Source organism: Teleopsis dalmanni, chromosome X, assembly GCF_002237135.1.
Source record: "Teleopsis dalmanni isolate 2A chromosome X, ASM223713v2, whole genome shotgun sequence".
NCBI lineage: Eukaryota > Metazoa > Arthropoda > Insecta > Diptera > Diopsidae > Teleopsis > Teleopsis dalmanni.
This window is the reverse complement of record NC_051848.1, coordinates 90,829,312-90,856,153: the sequence shown is the minus strand read 5'-3', so window position 1 is coordinate 90,856,153 and position 26,842 is coordinate 90,829,312. Positions and strand designations below refer to the sequence as shown.

The 26,842-nt window shown below is 30.2% G+C and overlaps 2 protein-coding genes across 6 annotated transcripts in view; one reads left to right on the top strand and one right to left on the bottom strand.

Annotated features, from left to right (window-relative positions):
• The window catches only part of LOC119687994 (alpha-tocopherol transfer protein-like), a 34,179-nt gene extending 30,790 nt beyond the window's left edge, over positions 1 to 3,389 (top strand). For all 5 annotated transcript variants that reach the window (XM_038102583.1, XM_038102580.1, XM_038102582.1 and 2 more), the window contains 2 exons: positions 2,131 to 2,284; positions 2,358 to 3,389. In XM_038102583.1, the coding sequence (XP_037958511.1) occupies positions 2,131 to 2,284; positions 2,358 to 2,851 (648 nt within the window). In that variant the 3' untranslated portion in view covers positions 2,852 to 3,389. The remainder of the gene's footprint in view (positions 1 to 2,130; positions 2,285 to 2,357) is intronic.
• Positions 3,390 to 10,027: 6,638 nt separating this feature from the next.
• Positions 10,028 to 23,947, bottom strand: LOC119689721 (ras-related protein Rab-9B). Its single transcript, XM_038104610.1, has 4 exons — positions 23,724 to 23,947; positions 23,352 to 23,560; positions 10,728 to 10,922; positions 10,028 to 10,669 (listed from the first exon to the last, which is right to left on the bottom strand). The coding sequence occupies exons 2-4, from the start codon at positions 23,541 to 23,543 to the stop codon at positions 10,310 to 10,312; spliced, it is 747 nt and encodes a 248-aa protein (XP_037960538.1). The 5' UTR covers positions 23,544 to 23,560; positions 23,724 to 23,947; the 3' UTR covers positions 10,028 to 10,309.
• Positions 23,948 to 26,842: the final 2,895 nt, after the last annotated feature.

The following is a 26,842-nucleotide window of genomic DNA, read 5'->3' as shown; positions in this document are numbered from 1 at the left end:
GGCCTCCTATGGTACTAACATTTTTTTATACACTTTACACGAGAAAGTGTAAAAAGGGTATATTAGACTTGTCAAGATTTTCGTAACTGATTAAAAGAAACGTCAAAAATACCAAAGTATATATCAGTATATGTATATAGGTATATACTTTTTCAGTTCAAACTACTCTCTCAGCTTTGAACTCTTCGAATGAAACTTTACACACATACTTTTCGGGAGCGCACCCTGTTCACCATTTGATTTGATTGAAATTGGCCCACTAATTCTTATAGATGTATGTATTTTTATTTTTCCTGACAAATTTTTCCAATCACGAAATCTAGAACACCATTGATTTGTTTGATTAGAAAATAATCAGCACGGCTTACAATATACTGAATCCAATAACTTTAAATAGTATAACCAAAGTCGTGGCTCTGTTTCATATTTTGTTTTTAAATTATAGTACGAAGTATTGAAACTTCTATTTTCTTGAATAGAATCCTTCGGAAATGGCCCTTGTGATTTCTGATGGTCGGAAGAATTATTAATTAATAAGCGTTTAATACCATCAGTAATTTTGACATCAATATAGTGCCCAATATCAGTTGATTTGCTTATTGTTTCATCAATGCTTTTGGAGTCTGTTTTAGTATTTGAACAATGGTCAATTTATTCTGTGTATCACAATTAGAAAAGACATCATTTCAATCGTTCACTTCTTCACTTTTGTTTTCATTTATTTTTAAAAAATTGTCTAGTTTTGGTAATTTCTTTAATGTTTCTTCTCGTTCGTTTTGCTCTTCTCTTTTCTTGGCTCCACTTAAATGTCAACACAAAGAAATTTTTAAAGGTTTTGTTCAAAAACCAAAACTTATGATATTTCAACAAAAAACGTTTCGTCCCACTTTTGAGAATTTATTAAAAATAAATATAATGAATACATAAATTTAAATTGGGGCCCCCTAAATTCGGGGGCCCGAAAGCGTTGCTTCCAGTCGCTTCCCTGTAGTTACGCCACTGAAACCAACCAATGTAAAACAGAAGCAGCCAGTAGAAACCGATTAGAAAAAGTCGAGCTTCATTAGTAACTCCACTACTGCAACCGTACAGTAAAATCGGTTTTATATATTAATTAATAATTTCTAGTTTAGATTTTACAATTAAACATAAGATGGTTTTGTCTTGCATAAAATATCTGGTATTATTGCAGTTACATTACTATTCATTTAGTACATATGAGTACATTTTGCATTACTTAACAAGCCATAGTTTAATTTTTGTCTGTATACTCATATTCTTCTGGCAGTTATATAATTAAATAGAATTAGAAAACTAAATTAAAAATTATATTAATCTTGATGTATTTATATACATATGCGAATATTGATGATTTTATGAATATTTGATATTTTATAAGATATTTTATTCGTATCGAAATCACTTGTTTGGGAATTTCGTCACATGCGAAGAAATAAGTGTTATTAGCTAGCAATTTGTGCTATGTTCAGCATTATTTTTTTGCTTTTGTTTTTTTATAGAGCAATTGATACATAAAGTTGTATAATTTCAAAGAAATATTTTTGCAGAATCAATTTTGTTAGCAATTTTATGCTTACTTAAGACTGTCAATATATATCAATTTTTTTATTTAAATAGCTTCCAAGTGGCTTCTCTTCTGTAAGTTTTAACCTGACTATGGAAAATTTGCTCTGACGTAGCAACTCATTGTTGATTGGCCAATGCTCATTTAATGTTCTGGTTATAATTTTTTTTCGGTATATGAAAGCGATCGATAAGAAACAAATTGTCAATATTATATTAGTTTTATGTTAGCTAAGAATGTCGAATGAGTTTTCAAATCATCTTCTTTTGTCTACATGGAATCATGAAAACAACCAAATTACAATCAATTCATTTTCTTTAATTTCTTTACCCAATTCTATTATATAAAATCAAACTAATCTTTTTTATTAGTATTTTATTAGTTCTTCATAGGAATTGTTAAAGTTTCATAATTCCTTTCATTAAACCATAACCAGAACATGTGTATTCTAAAAATCTTATCAAACTAATTAAATAATAGAAATTAGAGTCACTAGAATAGAATAAAACTAGAAATATAATGATCTTACTTAACATGTTTTTTAGATAAAACGCTACTATTCGTTTAAAGTAAAACACGCCGATGTTTATGATGGGCTCCGTCCGACTAAAGAAGCTAACATTTTTAAGCATAATATACTTACTGTATTTCCTAATCGCGATCAGCTCGGCCGACGTATCCTACTACTTGAACTTGGCAGTAAGTATTATTTTATATTCTAGTATATTTCTTTTAGAACATATTAATAATATGATGTTATTACTTTTTATAGAACGCTGGAAACACAAGGAAGTCACACTCGACGAAGTTTTCAAAGGTGCAGTTTTGTTCCTTGAAGCCGCCATGTTAGAACCAGAAACACAAATAAGTGGAGCCGTAGTTATATTTGACATGGATGGTTTGAGTCTGCAACAAACATGGCAATTTACACCACCTTTTGCTAAGCGTATTGTCGACTGGTTACAAGATTCGGTCCCGCTGCGTATTAAAGCCATTCATATAATCAATCAGCCAAAGATCTTCAATGTGGTATTTGCTTTATTCAAACCATTCTTACGTGAAAAACTGCGCTCACGTATAATTTTCCACGGCACTGACAGAGACTCACTCCACAAACATATATCAGCCAAATGCTTGCCAGCAATTTATGGAGGAGTGTTGGAGATTCCACGAGTCGATGGCGATCAATGGTACAAGCTATTGCTTTTGTGCGACCTGGAGTATGAGGCCATAAATTCTTACGGTTACAAAAATAAAAAGAAGTAAACCATATCTGACCAACGTCTATGCAAATTGCAAAATATTGGTGTTTCGTATTATTTATCAATTAATGCAATAGATACTTTTTTTTTGTAAATATATATGTAACCCATGTTAACTATCTAACTATCTATTTTAGATTTGGTTGATATCAGCACAAATTTCTTATTGCCTAATTGTCTCACTGTGGCCCCTTGCCACTTTAAGTACTCAATCGGTATCTCATGCTACTCATTTATGTTAGTGACTAAGTTTGTGTTTTGTTATATTTTAATGTATATTGTAATATATATAAAGGGTACTTAGTTATTCCTTCTCTTCATTTTAAGTAAATTACCTTTGTTTTTAAGTGAATTTGTAGCTTCTGCAAATATATTTTATGCGCTATATTTGGGATTTTATTAAACTGCTAAAGTGCAGAATTTAGGGGAGAAACAGTTTATTTAGATTTGTGAGTTATTGTAGATTTCATATTCGTATATATGTTTTTAACTTAAAAAAATATGTTATTAAAAAAATAAAATGTAAGCTTTATCAAAATAATTCCATTCTTAAAAAAGCAACACATTTTGCTCAAGTTAATATTTTTAATTTTGTATCTTATTTTATTTTATTTTATTTTATATTATTTTATGTTATTTGATTTGATTTTATTTTGTTAAACACAATAAAAAAATATTTTATTTATGAAAAAGCGCATTTTTATATTTAGAAAAGCTCTATTTTGTAACGAAAACAAGGCACAGGTTTAGGAAAGAAGTAAAATATTTTTTATTCGAAATATCATTTTATGGCACCAATGATAAGAAAGATCTTCTACATATTGTCTTAAGGAAAAAGTCTTAGAAGTTACATACTACAGAATTAAATTTTAATTTTTTCGAATCTTTAAAGGCATGTTTTACGAATGGTGCCGCAGGGTTAGCATAGATCAATGACCTTTGAAACTTCCACATCATATGCACCAAAACCTCGGCAGATAATATAGTCATGACCGTGCTGACTGCAAGTATTTCTTCTGCATAGACAAATTTAACGCTAAGTACTAACCCTACGGTACGTACTGCTGCCTATACCGTTGTTATTATTCTAATTGTTGTCGTAAGGTTTAGATGTGGCTAGACTTATATATGAAGGTTGATAAATATCAAGTTGGTAGCGAAAGAAAATACACGACTACTGTTATTAATTTTATTATTTATTACTAAGTACTAGCAATTCAATCATTATGCCTATACCTAGCAATGCCTTATTTTTCAAATTAGCTGATTTAGGTTTGTCTCACAAGTTTTTGACCACACTAATGAAATTATACTCGAACACCAGCAGTTGCGTAAGGGACGGTAATCTTATGTTTTCTCTCTCTCATTTAAAGTCAATCAAGGTGTAAAACAAGGATGCCTGCTCAGCACAATTTTGTTCTAACTATACTTAAATGATCTGCATGACTTTTTAACGGGTGAAGTATCTATCAACTCAACTCATATAAAAGTGCTTTTGTGGTTCTACTTGCGGACTCACCTGATGTATTGCAAATTATGATAGATGATCTGTTTAGATGTTGTTAGATAATGTCTTTCAGAAAATATCCTAGAGTAAGTAATTCGTTGTCGTGAAAGTTTGGGGAAAGACAAGTAGAAATTGTCAATGAATATAAGTACCTCGGAATATTAATTACGTTTAACTTCTTATACAATAAACACTTGACCTCTAAACTGTCCTTAGGTAAAAGTGTAATTGACTCCACGTGGGTAAAGTACTTGTCTAATCCCAAAATAACTTTTATAAATAAATTAAAAATTTTCTACATGGCGGCACGTTCAATTGTAGTTTACGGTGCCCAAATTTCGGGGTACAAACACTATGATCAAGTGGAAAAACTATTTACATTTTTTATAAAAAAGATACTATTTTTTCCCGCTAATACCCCAAACTATATGCTCCACTTAGAAACGGGTTTACCAACGCAGTTTGTAAACACAGTGCAGACACATTTCGCCTATCTAAGAAAAATTCTTGATCTTCCCTCCAAAAGGCTTCCTCGAATACTAGCTGAACTTAACATACAATTGACAAAGGCATATATTGGGCCACAGATTAAGAAAATATGTGTTTAGAACTGTGCCTTTCAATAACCAGTTTTCAGAGTATGGATCTTAAATTATTGCACAATAATATTATAACTTTATACAAAAGGAGTGAACACGAATCCTTTGTCGCGAATGCTAGGTCAGGATCTCATGACATGTAACCACAGCTGCAATATGACATAACACATAGTTTTTATTACGAAAACACTGGGCACATATCGAGAGTACTTTTTAAATGTAGAGATAGTCTCTTCAAATTGAACGCCAGAGAATTTATTATATCTGAACGTGATTGTTCTTTGTGTAATCGTCATAAAATAGAAAATATATGTCATATTATTGGTGTATGTCCAATTTTCAGAGAACATAGTCCTATTTTTTTGTTTTAAAAGCACTTCTGTCCGAAGAAGAAATTAAAGTCTTGTTAAACGGTAGCAATATTTATAACCTGTACAAATTTATGAAAAGTGTTTTAAGTTACAGAAGATTAAATATTGATGTATTTATATAAAACACTTTTGTCAACTGTTGAAGAAGTTATTTGCCAATGTACACCTATATTCCGAAAGAGACACAAGTCGCATCAAATCCTCATGTTCGACACTTGTCTTCTGTAACTGCACTAAATCGCCTAGCACTAAAATCCTAGTTAATATCAAAATCAATATCTATATCTAAGTTAATATTAAAAGTTGTGTTTTACTTCACTCGTTAATCATCTCTATAAGTTCATTAGAACTTCAATGTGGCAATAATTTTGCCCTGCAAAATTAAATATTTTTTTGGTTTTTTTTTTTTTAATGAAATAAAAGAAAGTTAATAAATAATTGTGCCTTAAAGCAAGTGTCACGATGAGATGCAATGCAAGAGGTACTTAAGTAATTAATTGATACTATGTAGCGATTTTAGAGAAAATGCATCTATACCTCGGTTTACGGTGGTCTTGTTTAACGGCCCAACCATATTTGTGATCATGTTTCGTTTAACAACCAAAAAAATACCTCGTTTAACGGGGAAGAAAAATTATACAATTTATTTATTTTATTCTGCTTATGTATAGTATATATGACTTGATTTTGACTTGAAAGTTGCTTATACCCTATTGACTCAGTACTAAATTGAAAATGGGAAAAACTTGTTTAAAGAATGGTTTCATACATATTTCTATACAGAACATAAAACATATTTAGAGTAGAACAATTTATCTTACAAAGCTATGCTCCTTTTAGACAACGCGCCATGACACCCAATATGCCGTTCATAAGTTCGCTAAAAAATCAATGGCAGTTTTTGCCGAAAGACACCACGGCTTTACTTTAGCCAATGGATCAAGGTGCTATATACACTTTTATAACGCATTATTTACAAAATCTTTTCGAATGCTCATAAAACTAACAGATAATTGAAGGTGCCAAAAAAAGTTTCTGGAAAAGACATAACGTTAAAGATGCCGTAGTAAACATAAATCAATCGTGGAAGGAAATACAAATATTATCTCTTAAAAAAATGTAAAAGATGATGTTGGTAAAACGGCGACAGAGGTTGGTTTTGCTGATTACATTATAGATGATATCAGCCATCAGTTTTAAGAAATGACAGATAACAGCTTACACATCGGAAATTGCTAAAACTAGATAATTCAGAAGACTTCGATCAGGAAAAGGCAAACATATTAGATAATAGTGTTAAATAAACGATAGATCCCAAATTCTGAAGAAGTGTTTTGATAAAAGTGATTAAGTACTCAGTGATTTAAAAATTGTAAATTCACTTCTCCTTGCAAAGTACGAACGTTTCCAAAAAAGTTGATGAAGCTATGTTACCATATCACAATAGATCTTTTAGATCACAGTGCACTATCCCTTTTTTTCACTACACAACAATAGTCGACGCTTTAATTTGTGGAAAAAACTCGAGGGTAAAATAAATAAATATAAATTTAGATATATTAAATTTATTATAATAATTTTATTAAAATATATTCGAAAAACTGATAAATCCGTGTGAATAAAATTAAAATTTAAAAATATTAAATTTATTATTATAATTTTATTATAATAATAATTTTAATAAAATATGTTCAAAAATCTGATCATTATCTGATCATTACTTACATATTAAATTAAACTTTTTTTAACTTATCTTTCACACAATTTGCTTACGAAAAATTTGGTGCAAAATTGGAGAAAAAAAACTCACATTCCCATGTGATTCAGAATAGGGGTGAATATATTAGTTAACAAATGCAAATAAATTGGAAATATTATTTTTCTCATTTTGTTGGTCTGGTAGAACCCGGCTTGGGTTCAATTCCGGCCATTAGAAGCAACCTAAGGGGCAACATGACTAGAACTTGCTTCGTCCCAGTAAATCGGCAAGAATTACAATATGGGCTAATATATGCCAAGGTTCTAAAGAAATTCATAATGATTATTAGTCACTTTTTTTATAAGCACATAGGAGAACAAGGTTGTATATTTAGAAAAAATCCTTTTTGTTTATTTTAAACAATATTCATTTATTTGAATTTAAATAAATCACTACACACTATAAACTTAATGCAAAATCTTGTTCAATATACTATGTTTTATATGAATAAAAAAATATATTTGGTGTAAAAATTATTAGCACATAAAACGTATTCGCACTGTTGTTAAGATATATAAAATGCTTTAATTCTTGTAGTTTTAATATTAATTAAATTAAATACTTCTTGTTCAAATAGGATATTTTGCAAATAAAATAAAAATATTTACAATATCTTATATTGTTTAATTCTTCTTGGCGTTTTGAATTTCACTTGGTGTAACTCGTATTCTATGCAAAGATTTTATTTGAGATTTTTAAAAGTGGTATCTTTTGAGATTTAATATCATAGTTTCCTTCAGTTATTCTATCGTTTTTAATTATACATCGTGATACGTGTACTATATAAGCAAAATTACTTATACAAAATATTTACTTATGTGAAAAAAGTTTATATCTATAATCATTATTGAGTTCCTGAGTGCAATTTGATGCAACAGTTTGAAGTGCAATGAATTGCTTAAGCTCGTAATATATTATATGTAATATTAATAACAATATATTGATAACCAATTAATAATTAAAGAGCTATTAAAATTTTTTACTTAAAATAATTATTATATTGAGTGCCAATTTAGTTCAAAAGTCTCGTAAATGCTTAATTATCTAATTTTGTGTTTGGTGTTCGAAAATAAACTTTGCTTTTAGATATTTTTCAACAAATCATATGCCAGATTAATGCGTTTTATAAACATTTTAATTATTAATAATATTTTAATACATAAATCAACATTTCTTAAAAGATTTAAAGATTTAATTCGGTGTTAGCTTTAACTTTTTAACCAATCAATTTAAACAATTTAATTGACAAAGAAAGGCACAGTATTATTTTTTTTAATCAAATAATATAAATTTTCTTAAATCAATATAAAAATACGACTAATAGATTCTTGTTAGAAGGATCTAATAGAATAATATAAAATCTGTTAGTATATCTTAAGGTGTGTGCTTGAGTTAATTGTGTAAAAATAAAATTAAATTTTATGATATCATTCAATTCTTGGAATGTGTATAAGTTGAGAGTACAATACAAATAATACATTTTTTATAAAAAATTATTGTTTCATTTTTGATACTATCATAAAATATATAATACAAATATTTTTATGTTTCTGAAATATTTTTTTCATGTAGGTATTAATTTACAAAATTAATATTACGTTGCAATGTAGTTTTTAATAATAAAAATATAACGTTGAATTATAAAAATGCCTTTAAATTTAAATGCTAGTTTATAAAATTGGTTTATTTGTTTTTAAATTTTTTAATAATAACAATAAATGTTAATTTTGAAACAATAAACGCTTATTAAACACTTTAAATAAAAATGAAATTTTTTAAAATTTAATTCTCGTTTAAACAATGTCCGATTTATGAATTATTTATTGAAAATAATACAAATTATTTTATAATTTTATATACGAATTTATAAAATATTTTGAAATCACTGGAAGGGGTACACATTTAGCTAAATATGTGCTTTGGTTTTAACGTCTTCTTTGGTTTTTGCGTTTATATATAAATACGAAAAAAAAAATATTAATATTTTGCTATACAAACTTAAATGTCGACTATAATTTTAAATTGAAAATATAAAAAAAATAAATTAATTTTAAAAAGTTTGTATATAAAATACTAAGCCAAATGAATATAAATAAAATATATCAAAACGTTTCTTAAAAATTTGAAAAATAAGTTCAATTAATGCAGTTACTTCTCACTTAACTTAAACTTATTTTTAAAATTAGAGATTATAATCATGGTTTTAACTAAATTGCAACAGTTTAAGTTTATCATAATTTTAAGAAATTATTTATATTCACTATTCCATAACACATAAAGATAAAGATTGCTTCATGCTTAAACAAATAAATTTCATTCAAATTTGTGTACAAAGAAGTTAAACTTTACATTGAAAATATCCTTGTAAGAAAATGGGTTTACTTGGGAATATTTTGTTTTAACTATAAACTATAATTTGAAAAAAAACTACTCCTAATATTACAGTAGTTTTATTTCAACACAGATTAATTAAGAAGTCACTTTCGCTTGTAAAGTTTCTCAATTTAGATTAACATATACATTAAAATTAAATACAACCAAAATGCCAAATAAGAGGGCTGAAGAAAATGTAGAAAACAGGGCTTCGAAAAGTCTACCAATGCAAGTGTTTAATTAATTGAATAATTTTTAAAAAAACATAACATATATTTTTTCTTACAATTTCTTAAATAAAATATTTTAAACTTATAAATTGTTTAAGCAAGAAGTCTAACAAATAATAAAAAATGGAATGTTTAAAGTTGTCACTTATCATCATTATATGTATAAAGTTTCACACAAAAAATATATTATTACTTTTTATAAATAATCATTTTTTTCTGTTTTACATCATAATATCGTTTGTATGCACTATATTTTTATGTATTTAGTTATATATAATGTTGTACATATTCCCAACAACAACAATAAGTAGCATTAAAAAAAGCATTTTTACGTCATCATTCACATAAAATTTTTTATACATTGCTTAATTAATTACTTTTATGTATAAACTTATGCTTAACTTATTAACTAAAATCAAAGCTGCCAACTGAGTGGTTAGAAATAGTTAAAAATCGACAGCTGGTATTTTTATATACTCGTATATAGAAAATATATATACGTAGTACTAGAAATTTCTTTAGTGCTTCTTGACAGCATATTTGAAAAGCAAATAAGATGTTTTATTTTCAAACTAACAATGTGATCTTTGAAACTAATAAGGCTTTTTAGATAAATCGATTTTTTAGAGTTGAAAATTTGTTTGTTGTGATGTTTGTTGACGTCGTCCAAAACGTCTAGGCGATGAGGAACTCATTGATTCATCTTCCAATTCTCCGCTACCAACTGCATTACCCGTACAGCACAGTCGATTATGTGCTAAACGTATTGTTTTCGTTAAGTCAATTGTGTCGTTTTGTTGCTTTAACTCAATCTCAGCTACTCGCTCCATATGTTTCCATTGCCGCACAGCCAGGGTAAAAGCGTCAGTTACGTTACTAGCCGCTTTTGATGATGTTTCGATAACACTGGAAATTGAGTTATTGTCGCACCATTCTTGTACTTCCTCAAAACTAACCTGACGGTCGTGTAATGCCAAATCGACCTTTCAAAACAAACTTATACATTTATTTAAAAAGAATATATATATTGTTTATACGTACTTTATTTCCAACTACAATGAAGGGGAACTTGTCTGCTTTAATATTAGCATAAGCAAGAAATTCATCACGCCAAAGTTTTAGACCACGGAAGCTATCGCGATCGTTTACAGCATAGCATAATATACATACATCAGAGCCGCGATAAAAAGGTGTACGCAAAGCTCGAAATCGTTCTTGTCCCGCTGTATCCCAAATCTGCAATGACAAATAAGTTGAAATTAATACTAAATATTCAAAATTCATAAGAAAAATAAGACAAGATGCACTTAAACAAACATCTTTAATGATCTATGAAACTATACAATTGACTAACTCGTCTAACGTCAGTTAATTTTTAATTTTAATTGGATTAGTCTTAAATCTGTTCCAAAATCTTTTTATAAATATAATGATAGAAGCTTTAGTGAATAAGAGATTTAAAGCAACAGTTCAAGGATAATGACGTAGGATTGAATAAGGAAACTCCACGCATTTATTCTGATGCTCAACTTTATTTATTGGTTGAAAATGGAAAGGGGTCTGAGAGTGATATATGCTGACATAATCTGTCGTTGTATATTCCTTCTTTAATCTATTATATACATATTATTTAAAATATGTAGGTTGTACAAAGGTAACATTACTGATAAAAACCATATTTATGTACGCTTAACTTTATCATATTCTATGAGAATATGATAAAGACTAAACACAGTAAGACACAGAAATAACATTTTTAATGGTAAAATGTTATATGACACTGGTCATTAATATTAATATTTAAGTATTTAAAATCATTCTAAGCAACCTCATGTCAATTGCTGTCTAATCGTAACAAACAAAATCAATCCTTTAAAACATATTGACTGACAACTCTCATGCAAAAAACAACGTTTTGGCAATATTAAATTCATTCGTCACGTAGTCTTCTTTAAGACTAATATAGTCATTCCAGTGCTTCTTTCACATTGCGATACTTCTTTCGTGATCTTGAAATATGTCTCGTCTGCGGCAGACGTTTTCATAGCAGCTAAATGTCTTTCTCTGGAATATTTTTTTGAAACCAGCTAACAAGTATTCACCGTTAGGGGCCAAATCTGGCGATTATGGCAGGTGTAAATGCAATTGTAGGTTTGGCCAGGTGAAAATAGTCGATAATCAAAATTTCATGCAGATCCCAAAATATAGATGCCAGCTGTCTGTTGGCTTCTAGTTTGTATCCACTCCGCTGGAAGTTGAATCGATTCGACTGCTGTCAATTCAGCTAGAATGAAGTGGTGGATTTAAGTTTCGTTTATTATTACACTGATGCCAATAATGATTTTTATCTCGCTTCAACTGCTTCAAAAAGCTCTCAGAAATATAGACACGTTGTTGTTTTTGGACACTGTATGCTAATGGGGCTTTCACTTCATGGACAAATGTTCATTCGAAAAGAAGCCAACACCGACGGTTTTGCGGACTTTTATGATGTTTCATATTTTTCATGTCATCATATCTTTGTGGCGTTAGGCATCATCGGTGTTTTTGCGGTCGCGTTAAAAATCAACAAACTACTTTTCTACCATTTGTCTCGATGAAGCAGAGTCTGGGTAGAACTTACCAAGCCAAGATTTAGTTAACGTAATATTCTTTTCAATCAAAAAGTAATGATAAATTAAGACACGAAACTGCTTTGAATGCATTGCTCTGGAAATATAAAAAATAGCGTCACTAAAATTGTTCAAATGCTATGAAATCATTACCAGATGGTATCACTTGAAATCTGCCAACTTTATATAAACTTTTAAAATTTATATGGATTTTTAATTGGTGACGTTGCCAGTGTAATGTTACGGATTCATCAAGCCATATGTTGTATTATAAATTTTGTTTGTCATATTGTATTGTACGGAATCGTTGGCGAAATAAACCAACAATGAAAGACCATTCTTTCTACTTAATATCTACAGCTGTACCATGCAAGTACCGAAATTTGTACTCATTTCCGTCCTACATATGAATTTAATAACAACAACAGCACAACAATAATAGTTATAGATATATATATATTATTTTGATTATTTATCCTGAGATAAATGATATAAGCATCATTCTAAACAACGTAAATTCTATCCATGGCATTCATAGGCGTCTCTACCCCCGTTCCCAATCTTGGTCTCGGAGTCTAATGCTAACCCAATCTGCACGCTATCTCTAAGTCTCTATGGAAATTTTTACGCCAATGATATTTTGATACCACAGCCTAGATCAATTGTAGACCAGTAGTTTATAAATGCCACCGGTATATTGATACTTCAGACTGAAACCTTATAACGCCAACAGTATTTTGATACTGATACAGGCTGAAGATATTGTATATCATTGATTCATAGTGCCGGTATATTAATACCAAAGGCTGAATTTATTGTATAGCAATTAACTTATAACACCAACAGCTTCTAACATTACATATATTTCTCTTCCTCATAACGCCCAAGGGTTTATCTTATGAAAGAAATTCTGTAAATATTGATAATAATAATAATAAACATATTCTATTAAAAATAAACCTTTCTCTATTCTTTCTCTTTCTCTACACTTTTCTCTATTCATTGATTTTGTACTTAACTTTCGAACTAATCAATAAACAAATTTATTAGAAGGACCCGTACGACGGCTGTGTGTTACCTCAGCAAACCAAACGACGAGCCCGTGTCGTTACAACCAGACTTAGCAGTGGTCTTGTCCTGATGGAACATAATGAATGTTATGTATATACATATAAATGATAGTGTAACAATGAATTTAGTTAAACAGCAAAAAATCATGTTGTCTGAATGGGAGACAAAAAAAATTTGGGAGAATGGGCGAATTTTGCGGTACATAATAAGATAATATTCTTTAAGAATGAAAGAGAAAGAACCAACTTGACACTACTGACTGTTGTCATCGCGTTTCTATAGCTGTAATGATGTACTTGTATGGTAAGAAAATAAATGATATATGCTTTTTGGGAAATTTTTTTTTTGTGTTGTGCAAAATATTTTTATTGTGAGAAATTTTGCATTGTAAAACTTATATAAGATACTCGTATATAAATAAAAATAATTACTAGAAAAAAATTCTAGAAAAAACAGACAACACAATAATCTCATTAAAAAACATTTGTGGCATTAATTACTGCTGACAATAAAATCATTAAGTTTGGGTTAATTAGAATTTATCGTGATTCACTTAATAAATTAATTTTTTTTAAAAATTAACAACTTCAAGTGCTCAAACTATCTATTGGTTAAAACATTAATTAATTAATTAAATGCAATGCTTCAAACTAATTCAAATAGTCCTCTTTTATATTTATATATCGATGATGATGATCTTTTAACTTCCGTTTGAATGTCATCCAACAATTTCTCACACTCAGCAAACTCTTATTTTAAGCATCGGTTCCATGTTGTTCTGGATAGTTTCATCTGTCTGCTCCCTTAGAGATTTTCGTTTAATGCTTGATATCATACATTGTGACCGAAAGGTTTTCGGAAGTTCTCATTTAAAATTCGCGCGCTGTATATTTTTCGATATTTTAAGTTTATGTAGTTTGGCAGCACTGTCCTTAATTACTATGCCAAAAATGAGCGCGATCTGTCAGACAGTTCGTTTACGGCAGCTGTTGAAACCAGTTCACCTCAGTAGTGCGTTGCGAAAAAAACAATGGAAAAAAATATTGAACAAAGAGTTTGCATCCAATTTTGTGTTTCGAACGAAATTTCGTGTGCAGAATCGTTGCGAATGCTACAAAAGGCTTATGGGGAATCAGTTTTATCGAAAACTCAAGTTTATGAGTTGTACAAAGCCTTTCAGGACGGTCGTACGACCGTCGAAGACATGCCGCGTTCTGGACGACCTTCGACCTCTACCACCGACGAAAACATTGAAAAGGCAAAGGAAATCGTGTTCCAAAATCCTCATGTGAGTGTTAGAGAGATAGCACGAGAGCTAGGCATCGGTCGTGAGACCACGGCCTCAATTGTGGAAGGATAATTCATGGATTTTTCATGACGATAATGCTCCCTCGCACCGAGCCAACATTATCAACGATTTTAAGGCCCAACATTCAATAAATACCATCGAACAGCCACCGTATTCACTGATCTTGCACCTTGTGACTTTTTCCTTTTTCCCAAACTCAAATTACCACTCAGAGGAACGCGTTTTGAATCCATAGAAGACGTAAAACAGAATTCGCAGAGGGAACTCAAAGCCATACTGGAAAGCGCCTATAAAAAATGTTTTGATGATTGGAAGAAACGTTGGCATTTGTGTATCGCTTCTAATGGAGCATATTTTGAAGGAGATAAAATAAATATTGATGAAGATTAAGAATTTTGCGTTTGTACATTGTGACCGGAAACTTTTCGGTCACAATGTATTTAGCAAAGACTGTTCGTTTTAGAACTATAGACGGTATTTTTAATTATTAAGAAGTTCATCAACTTGAACTTGGATTTGAAAATCACAGAAACACATCAGTATTATAACACAATATATATGCATGAGTCAACATGTGAAGTTCGCAAAGTTGCAACGCTTGAGATGGTTAGGACACGTCATGAGAATGCCGGACGATAGACCACAAAAGCGAATACTCCATTTCACGCCGTATACTGACCGCAGCAGAGGTAGGCCACGTATAAGATGGCTCGACAACGTGACTGAAGACATCAGGAAAATGGGTGGAGATCTAAAACATCATGCAAAGCAGAATGAAGAAGGCTGGTTGATGCAGCTAAAGCTCACCCCGAGCTGTAACGCTGATGATGATGATGATATATGCATGAAATTATAGTGGATATTGTGCGAAAAAAAAAGTTCTTAAAAACAGTTTTAAAACTATTTTCTAGTTATACCAAACACTTTCAAGAAAATCCAAAATTAATATCACAGTGGCAAGATTTTTGCCTGTTTTACACATAACTGACAGATTGATTTTTTATTGAAAAATTGAACATTCCCTTCGATCAGAACTGTGAAGATTCAGAGAGGAAAACTAAAAAAAAAATGACTACTGAGCACTTATGCTGCACATACTCTGGTTTCAAATTATGGTATGTCAATATTGAATCGTTCATGATCTTGAAGGACATCCCAAATATCTATCTAAGGAGTCGTTAATCAACTTTTTAAGTTAGTTCTAGAAAATATCCTTTAATCTTATTTTTAGATGTTTGGTAACAAAACAATATCTAAGCACTATTTTTGGAAAGTTTCTTTAATATTAAAATTAACTTTTAGCAGATTATGTAATTAGCATAATGAGAAACTCGAAAGTAACTTCTTTACATCAAGCATTCTTCCAGAGAGTAAATGATAACCAGTTTTAAAATTCAACAGACACTGCACAATAAACTAAACTTTCTTTAATATACTGTCGATGTATGATTAGTATGGCAAATGAAACTAGTATCATGTAATTCTTTAGGATTTATGGTAAGAGATACATGTAAACTTTGCATAAGTTATTCAAGTTTCTTATTTTACCTATGTCATCATCATCATTTTGGCATCCCAGTCCAGGATGGATCTTTGCCTCCTCTACAATACGCCTCCATTTTTCTCTGCATTTCGCTTTCTTTCTGTGTTGTGTTATTCTCATCGTTCGTATGTTGCCTTCTACATCTTGTAACCATCTTCGTCGCAGTCGTCCCTTTTTTCTACTCCCCTCTGGCTTTGTCTCGAAAATTTTCTTAGTCAATTTTCGAGACAAATTTTTTACCTATGTAGTGCACTTTAGACTATTTGAAAATATATCATCAAAATAATAATAGTCAACTACATAACGTACATCTGTGTAAGGAAATATAATAGCGGGTCTATTTGGAAGCTGGTAAAGACTGTAAATCTGTAGTGCACTTTAGACTATTTGAAAATATATCATCAAAATAATAATAGTCAACTACATAACGTACATCTGTGTAAGGAAATAGAATAGCGGGTCTATTTGGAAGCTGGTAAAGACTGTAAATCTTATCTGTCTAGTGCTGTGGAGTGCTGTATCCTCGTTTGATATTAGGACACCCTCAATTGGAGACAATTTGGCCTTCAAGAACTAGATGTTTATTGTTCGGTTAGGGTTGATAGCTAGCACAAAAGGACGAAGTCGCAATATACGGTCGTGGTTGTGACTAAGTTAACAGAATAAGTTTTTTTTTAAATGACAGAACTGAACTTCTGTCATAGTTCAGTTCTTTAAAGGTTATTGTACCAGAAGCGATCGAAAATTTTATCTGATAAAAGCTCAGATCAGTCCGGTTGAAAGAACGTGGTTAGTATCAAAAATAAAAACTTGAGACTAACAATATTGCATTGTAAAGAGAGAGATCTCCGTTTAAAAACGTTCCTTTGTGCAAGATTTCACTGTATTATTGATTGAAAGCAACTTTTTTACACAAATTTTAAGGTATAAGCGTACATGGAAATGTAAATATTGATCAATTTTGTGGAGCTCAACAGAAAATCTGTACTACTAAGGTAAATATAAACAAATTATCTATTTCTTTATAGTACATTAAAAAAAAGATTGATGAACAAAAGCAACCTTAAAAGATAAGCAAAATACGAGTACAAATAAAAATTAAATACAAAAATAAACAAAACATTTGTTTACCGCAAAATTGTATTTGTAGTGAGAAACTTTAAATTATAAATAAACAAAAGCAAGAGATAATTTCAACAACAAATAAACGTTTTCAAATCGCGAATGATGTGCATCATCTACACTGTTCAACAAGTTGTCGATTAATTACCGCGTCTAAGCCGGCAACAAACAATTTAAACTCACATGCTATGGACTAACTTCCTACCGTGCTATGTGTTACTATCAATAATTTCGCTAACAAACGGCTTGATTCACAACGCCAGTCAACGCTAAAATGATCGTTATCAACGACTGCTGCGTACACGCTACACTATATATATTAAGGCCGTTAACATCAATATGTCTTGAAATCTAATTATACCACGTATGAGCGTGGCCTACAAATCCCCTATACTAATAAAACAAAAATATCTACACGTGATGAGTCTTGCTACAAATTATTTAAATATTCAAGTTTTTCATATGACTATAAATAATGCCTAGAACAAACAGTTAGTCTGTCTGTCCATCAGGCTGGCCAGTAAGGGCTGCACAGATTTGAAGTGCAACTCATAGATAATGTTATACGAGTTAAGTGATTTCATTGCTATTTACATAACTGTATTCATACAACACATCCCCGGAAGTTCTGGGGGAATTCTTACAGAAAGAAACATACTGTGCTCCATCGAGAGCACAGGGCAGAGAGAAGTAGAAGTAAATCCATGACATTTACCACAGTTGAACGGATTGACCAAGTTATTAAACTAATATTTGTATGTGCAGTGTCCGAATTGAGCATACCATATAAACCACATCATATGGTGGAGAGTAACATTGAGGCACATATCAAAAATAGACGTGTTATTTCGTGACACGAAACTGTTTAACACGTAGCTACTTATAAAAATCATGTATAATTCATGTTGGGCTGGTTAGTTGTCCTGCTTTTTAATATATGATACGACGATATCTAAGAAGATTTGATTCAATTTTATTTCGTATATTATTTAATACATAATATGCGAATTAATAGAACATGCAATGTGCGACTCCAACTTCAAGGCCAAATTGTGGAACAAGTGAATGAATTTCAATACTTACGTAGGACAGTAGCTATTGATAGTGACACTATGCAGGATGTGAGGGCAAGAATACCAAAGGCGATTGGCACGTTTACAAAGATGAACACAATATGGAAATCTAGCTTTCCATATTGTGGTAACCGAGATAATTTAGAACAAAGTACGTGCGTTTGGAAATCGGTGCCTTCGGAAAATATTACGCATCTTTTGACCAAACCTAATTTCAAACGAACAACTGTGGAACAGAACGCATACAGACGACATCAACATAAATATCCGCAAAAGAAAGTTTGGCTGCACACTAAACGAAATCAACAGTCAATCCAGAAGAAGGCAAAGATAGAGGCAATTTGCAGATAGCCTATGCCCAGTATAGAGACAGCTTGGAATCTTTTAGTGTACATAATTTACACTCATATGATCTATACAAAATATTATATAAAAAATTTGATACTTTGTTTTCGTGCCTGTCGGTAACTTTAACATGGTTTTATTGGCAATGTGCCAGTGAATATCTTTTCTTCACACTTTATTAAATGTCAATTCCAATTCCAAATAAAATCATTGTAACTTCAACTTAATATGGTATACTAAGTGTGTTTTTTGGGCTCGATGAAACTGGTGGGACTCCACAATGGATTACAACATCGATTATAGAGTTCTATACTCCTGCCAATACATCACTGCTTCAGCAATTACTTCAAAGCTACTACAAACATACATTAAATTTCCTCGGTTAAAATTTTTGTTTTAAAAGAACATGTCCGACTTTATCATCCATAACCAGCTAGACGAACCTAAGATTACAGACTTTGTTACTGCGGTCTGGATATTTTCCCTGTTTCTGTAGAAGCCTGCTTGATTCACTTTTCTTGTGAATGGTAAAGTTTTGGTAAAAGTAATTGTTCGGTGATGACGAGTGACGTCTTAGCTATTTAAGCCTATATTTAAGCCCTGCTGTTTCTGAGATCATGAGATCTACTGAAACACTTATATACAAAATTTTTAAAATAATTTTAGTGATATTGTCTATTGTTTTCAATGAATTGTAATTTTATATTTCAAATTGAATTTCAAAATCAAACTTGATTTTAAAGTCATAAAATGACCTGAATTGCAAGAGTACAAATTGACACTTATTATTTCATCTCATGTATAGATTGTCCCAATAAAATATAAAACATAATCTGAATTGAAAACGCGAATATTTTAAGCAATAAATTGTAATCACTCTCAAGATTAATTATTACAACAGTTTTATTAGAAATACAAAAATTGATATTCGTTGGAACTTCAAGTAATCCTATTTGTCGCACCAACCTTTTGTTTGGTTGTACAAAATATTTCAAACGTAGTGATCAGACCACTGCCTCTGGAATGCTTCATAATTATATACAAAAAACATCAATTATAAATATAAATACATTAATAACATATATGACTATGGAAATCGACTAGCTCTCCCATAAAAAATAGCTTATTTCCTTTAATTTTACTATTGTAGGAATAAGTTCATTTTGAATAATTTATTTAAAATTTATATTATACAAAGATTTTTTAATAATAATAAGATTATTTTCTAATTTCTGAGAAATATAGGTCAATTGGTCTAATAACAATAAAATTTAAGAGATTATATATATTCCATCACATTCCAGTACTCCCAGCATTAGTTAGTTCCCGTTTAAACTTAGTTAATTACGCTCTCAAAACAAACGAATGGATAACAGAATTGTTCATAATGCAAGAATAGATAGCGATTTACACCAAAAAGTCAAAAGTTGTTCGCGGCACAGGAGCCGGAATCTATTCCATGGACCCATGGATTTCTCCTAAGTTGACTGAACTGCGATAGAATGTTTTGCAGACCAATAAGGTAAAAATATGACAATAATCAAGTAGTAATGGTCGTTTCTGTATAATGAGAAGATTAATTACCTTAGTACCGCAATAACACATCTCCCAATATATTAAAGAATGTGATTAAAAAACTTGAAGACAATTTTGTTTACAGGCCAGACAGTAAGCAACGGCTCCGTTTCTTAATTTTTTCTACGACTGATCAGATAATCACTTGACTTCAAAAATGATTAAAAACTACAAAAGTAATTATTGCTTCGGTGATTATTAAGGTTAATTATTTTATTTGTTTACAAACAAATAAAATTAACAATAAAAATAAATAAAATATATCAAATTACATAGCAAGAAATATAAAACTAATATGCGAAGAGATCTACTTTGTTTTAGAAACTGCATGGAAGAGTTATAAAATGAGTGTGTTAACCAACACAGATTGAATCAGATCTTTTAAGCTGTATAGGTTATTTTTGTTGCAGCAAACAATACTAATTAAATAACAGCAGTTCAAGAAAAAAGTTAAACAAAATAAAAAATTGTGAACTTTTTTGAGTAATTTATCATTGACTTATTAACTCATAGAAGCGGGCATAGTCGGATCGGGCAAGAAGCATTAGGAAGCACTGGGGAAAAATACTAGCATCTTCCAAGAGAGAATCTACGCAATATTCAAGTGCGTACTTTTCAATATTAAATGGAATTATAAGGGAAAACATATCACAATACTGACAGATAGCCAAGCGACGATTAAGGCACTAAACTCGCATCAGGTGACTTTAAGACTGATGCAAATCTGCTAGGCGAATTAAATCAGGTGATGATTCTCTGGGTACCAGGATATACTGGCGTACGCGGAAACGAATACGCATGCTACCTAGGAAAGGAGCCAGTCACACTGATGAGAAGTCGGAACCTTCACGAGGTTGTCTGCTTTGAACGTCTATCAAACATCAACTGAACGACGTAGCTTGCTCAAAATTAAAAAGTTGCCCACTGGTAGATTACCGCTGACGGCAGCACTGTTGCATTTGGAGTAACTGCGCGGGAAATTAAAAAAATCACTGACTTATCAAACCACCCTCGTAGTATATTACATATCAGATATATTGTTCTGTTCCTGCAGAGACGTATTTATACCGGATAAATATCTGTTTACCACATGGCTATAATCTAACCTTAATTGCGATAGGACAGTTGTTGCTGCTGGAGGAAGACATTGCTCTTCTCTGGCGATAGATCTGTTTTCGTCTGTTGGAAATGGAGCATAGAATAAAAATCAAGTGGTTTCAAACAATAAAAATTTAACATTTCGAAAAATTAATTCTATATATGTTATATATTAATGACGTATAAAATTAATAACTCTAAGGTATATTATCATTTATTTACGAAAAATTAAAGAAACATAAAATTTGTCAATCTTAAACATTTGTAAAATAAATATTACTTCAAGAGAGAATCGGGATTGTTATGAACCTAGCGTAGTTTATTCCTAACTTAGTCGTTTCACAAGTTTCTGCTAACCCCTCTTCTATCACCTATAAACGTTCTTCCCTTAAACAAGCTCGACTACGCTATTTTGACCTTTATAAATTTAGCTTGCTTAATACTAAGCCTATATGGTGTCCTCTTTGCGCTTCAGTACTGGAATAGGGTTTCAACCGCTCTCTAACTATGGCTTTTGATGCTTTCAATCTACCATAAAACGACAACAAGACAATTGTTGTGTTGTTTTGGATTCAGATGTCATTACTAGTCGTTGAAATAGTGTATTTAGACATATAGGCTTCGGTCTGAAATATACATATTTTTCCTCATATAAGATATATAAAATTTATTTATTATTATACTTAGCTATTTTACTAGTAATATATTTATTATTTGGTTTCAATGCACACACATAAATAAATAATTACATTCAAAACTAATGCAATCTAATCCAACTATGTAATAAATTTTAAATTAAAAATATGCAATAACATTAACGCTTATGACTATGTTTTCTAATTGACAATAATAGATTGTTTGTAAACTGGAATAAATTACCTGTACTATTTATAAAATCCCCGAACTTTCTACTGTACGTCATTTAAATGTTGAATACGTATTTACAGTGTAGAATATGGACGGGTATATCAGAATCGTACTTTTGTTAAAGGTGTATTGAGTATGAAACTGTAAACAACCTTGGAGGTCTAAGCCACATATACATGTATACATATATATATATATATATATAATTCAATATTTACGATTAATAATTCATAAAGCAACAATTGCTAGCGATGTTAGTCAATATTTACTAAATTTATTTGAAAAATTCTATATACAAAAATGCAGTAGCATGGAAACCGGGTGATATTTTTCCCGTCTACGAGTACACGCTTTTCATTTGCATTGAAGTATACCCGCTACTATATTCATGAGAAATTGTAAATTGTATTGAATACTTTCGTGGGACATTTTAATTGGAAAGTATTTTTTGCATTAAACGTGAAACAATTGCTGCAATTTATTTGCCAACCTGCACTGCATGGCTGTCCATCTAGGGGAATATGCGGGTATGAAGCTGTAATTTAGAACGAATTTTTCGTTGTCTTTGTTTACTTCAAATTACTGAGTAGCATAGATATCTGTATCGGATACAAATATACTACAGATACTTATCTATTCGTATATATGTATTGAATAGCTCACAAAGCAAATACGAATCTCTGAGAAAGCTTCGCAACTAATGACTTTTCTACCGAAACAACCAAATCCATTTTATTAGATTTTTAGCCGACAGTCGAGATATGAAAAATTATTTATTTAAACATTACCATAGAAATAAATTAACGCCAAAACTGGAGCTGTTTCAGCAAGAACACCAAGAGGCTAGTATTTTTATACTGAGTTTATATTGAATTTTAAATTTAAGGCGGAATGTATATTCAACTTTAACATGAAGAACCACAGAATGTTGGATATTTAATATTAATGAAATCGATATACAAAAATTTTAAATTTGATTAGTAGTCCTAGCAACAGTGAACGTTTAAATTATTAAAAATAATAGTGGTCACACTTCTAACTCAACCTCACCTGTAGTGTGTATTTCTCTCCATCGACGTCGATATCCTTGTTCATAAACTCTACGCCAATTGTATGAAAATTATTTTCATCATAACGATTGGATACAAAGCGGTTCATCAGACACGACTTTCCAACGCCTCCGTCACCCAAAATTACCACCTTCAGAAGTATGGTTTTATTCGGCGGTCTCATGTTTGTCATCTTAACACTTTGTTTAACTAAAAACAAATTCAGTTTCATAAAAAATCCAAAACAAACACACAAAATACAAACACTTATCGTTCAATACAACAACATATATAATATTTTCACACTTAATTCACACATAACAACAAACCATTTTTTCAATTATATTTTTCGTGTTCTACTATGTTTACTTACTTTCTTTTCAGGTACTGTAGGGTTTATTTTGTGTCCAAATTCAAATTTGCATTAGTACAATAGAAAATACTTTTTTATATTATATTATATTTTATTAAAAACAATTTTCAAACAGCTTGGACTTAAAACAAATTCACACACACAGCACAAGCACCAGCAAGTGACTACTGCCTATCAAGCGCAACAAATAAATATGTCAAAACATAGCGTCGCGTAATTGCATTGCCAATTATATGTCAAATTTAAGGTGAAGTGTCAAAAAAAAGTGTTGCCAACACGTCTAATTACAGATATTACAAAAAATATAATTATATCATTTGTCATAACCAATTTTTATACGCTTTTAATATAATTTTATATAATAATTATTTACATATATATATGTATATATAAATATATAAATAAATATATAATTATTTAATATAATAATACATGTAATATTTGATTTATGGTATGTTTCCACTCCTTAATTTTTGTTAATCATACGAAGAGCTTACGTGCTTATAACTTAAAAAAAATAAAAAAAATTAGACCAGAAATGTCGAATGTAACATTGTAATATATATTTCCCAAAATGAAAATGAAAAAATCAATAAATCAAACAAACAAGAGTTAAAAGTTTTTTAAAATTATTGTTTATATAAATGGTTTTATTCATCAAACACATTTGTGCTATCAATATACAATATCATATATTATTTAACTAAAACGTAAACAAATAAAACTCTACTAAAACTTTCTGATTCATAAAGCTTTTTCACATACATAAATCAACATATTCTAATGGAAAACGACCGAATATTATTTTAATTTGACATAAATTAATTTAGCTGCAGTAGGAACACGTATTATATCGCACACATGCAGTGTTTGCATAGGCAGTTCTTTTTGTAATTAAATATTAAAAACACAAATATTAAAACACTGAAATAATATGAAATGTTTAGTTAAACTACATATATGCATAAAAACACCAAACTAAGAGAATTTCTTGTCATAGGCAATTATGTCTAATTTATATGAATAATCCAAAAAGGATGATATTTCAATAAGATATAAAGACCGATTAAATTGGTCTTTATGTCGTTTATTTAAATTGCATTAATTTTAATCAGAATATGCATTATTTTGTGTACCAGCTATTTATTGTTCGGAGAAAACTTGGTTTGTTTACGTTTTATTTTGTTGCTTATGTTAAGTATGATTTAGACATTGCTACATGTCTGCTCATCAAGTATGCGCTCACCAAAATTCTCAAAGAAATAATATTCTTTGTTCTCAAATTATGCGAAGTTTCAAACTTCGATATACATAAGCAGACATGTATGCACACTTAATAAATAATTGAAGTTTTGATTTTACCGTATACATGTCTGCAGACCGAAATTTGGTAGGCATACTTGAATATACACAGTGCGATTTGGTAATACGCATGCTTGGTTTGCATACATGTAGCAATGTTTATATCATGCCTTATTAGCACAACTAATAGTTTTTTAAGCACTGATTCACTAATAATTATTTATTCTAATAATATCTACATTGTCTATATTTATATTAACTAATCCAGCTTTAAGATAAAGCACATACTTCTTTTGAATGAGTCATACTGTATCTACACTTGGAAGTGTCGAATCTTTTTAAAGGGATTTTAAATAGATTTTGTATTAAAAAGTGGCATTAATTAATGCATATTTGTTAAGTTAAACTATATTTATTGGAATGAAAATATGAATGGCAATAAAAGCCATGCAATTATTATTGCACATATGTATGTAAATATTCATTGGTACTTTGTAATTTTTTACATTGAAAATATACTATGAATATAAAGAGAAAAGCTAAATTTCTTTTAAAACTTAATAGTTATAATTAGTAGGTCTGTTCCACGAGTTACTCGTAGTAACTTTAAGTAACACTGTGTATACACAAGTGCGTTCCACCAGCGAATTTTCGCATAAATTTCATTTGTGTTTCACTTGAGTTTTACTACGAGTAGCTCGTAGAACAGACCTAATATATATCAGGGCTGTTCAGACCAGATGCAATAGCGGGTCAATATAAATCACTGCACAGATTGGAGGGCCACAGAAACTAACACATACGTTCGTAGTTGTTTTTGAAAAAAATAAAATCCAGTTATAATGTTAAATTTAGTTTTATTAATTTAAATTCATTTATTTGGTATACCATAAAAATAAAAAATGGTGTTTTACCAGTACATCAAAATAAAATTTGCTTAAAGGAGGAAAAGGAGGTAATAGTGAGAAAACGTAAAAATCAACATATAATTTGCAATCACTTGAAATTTTAACACTAACATTTCAAACATTTGTTATTGACAATTAAAGCCATAAATGTTTCCAAAAACCACTTATAATAATATTTGGCGGTATCTGAAACAACTGTTTGGTCAGTCCAAAAAACTAAATCTATTAAAAATTAAATAATTCAATTGGAATTTGCGTCACTATACGATATGAACTGATAGGTACTTGTCATAGGTACATATATCCTCGTCATAGGTAATAATAAAGTTTTAATTCCTTCTTTATAATAATATGATATACTGAGAAATTTCGTTGTTATTGTAAATTTTTATGATATATAACAGTTATAACTAATATAACAACTCTAATAATTGATTATATTCACGATTTTTTGGTTACTCGTGTTCTGACATAAATTATACAGCAACACTAAGTTTAAACGTTGTGAGTTGGTAGCTCTGTTCACACCAATATGTTCAATTCTTGTTGTGTTCTCACAGTTGATCATCACTTCATATTTTGATTCCGTCGGTGTTGGCCGTGGTCGGTTGTCCAATGTAGGATTCCGCCGCCAATAAGCGAAAACAAAAAAATATTGAGAAGTTTTTGGTGAAATATATTGCGCGAAGAAAAAATTCTCAGCAAATATATATATAAATGAAATTCCTTTTTTCGTTAACTGTGTCTTTTTCGAAACCTACACGTTTGTTGTCCAATTTAATTGATGAAATTTAAAGTGAATATTTACATATAAATTATATGAAAAGTTTAAGTTAACATTGTTCTTGGTTTTAACCACCGACTGTTGAAAGTTTTCGGGTGATTTCTTGTGCACGTATCTGCATCTCT

Coding starts and splice junctions, on each gene's coding strand:
- LOC119689721 (XM_038104610.1), bottom strand. CDS start 23,543: ATGACAAACATGAGACCGCCGAATAAAACCATACTTCTGAAGGTGGTA. Junction 10,923..23,351: donor GAGAGAAATACACACTACAG/GTGAGGTTGAGT, acceptor TTGTCATTGCAG/ATTTGGGATACAGCGGGACA. Junction 10,670..10,727: donor TCATTGTAGTTGGAAATAAA/GTACGTATAAAC, acceptor TTGTTTTGAAAG/GTCGATTTGGCATTACACGA.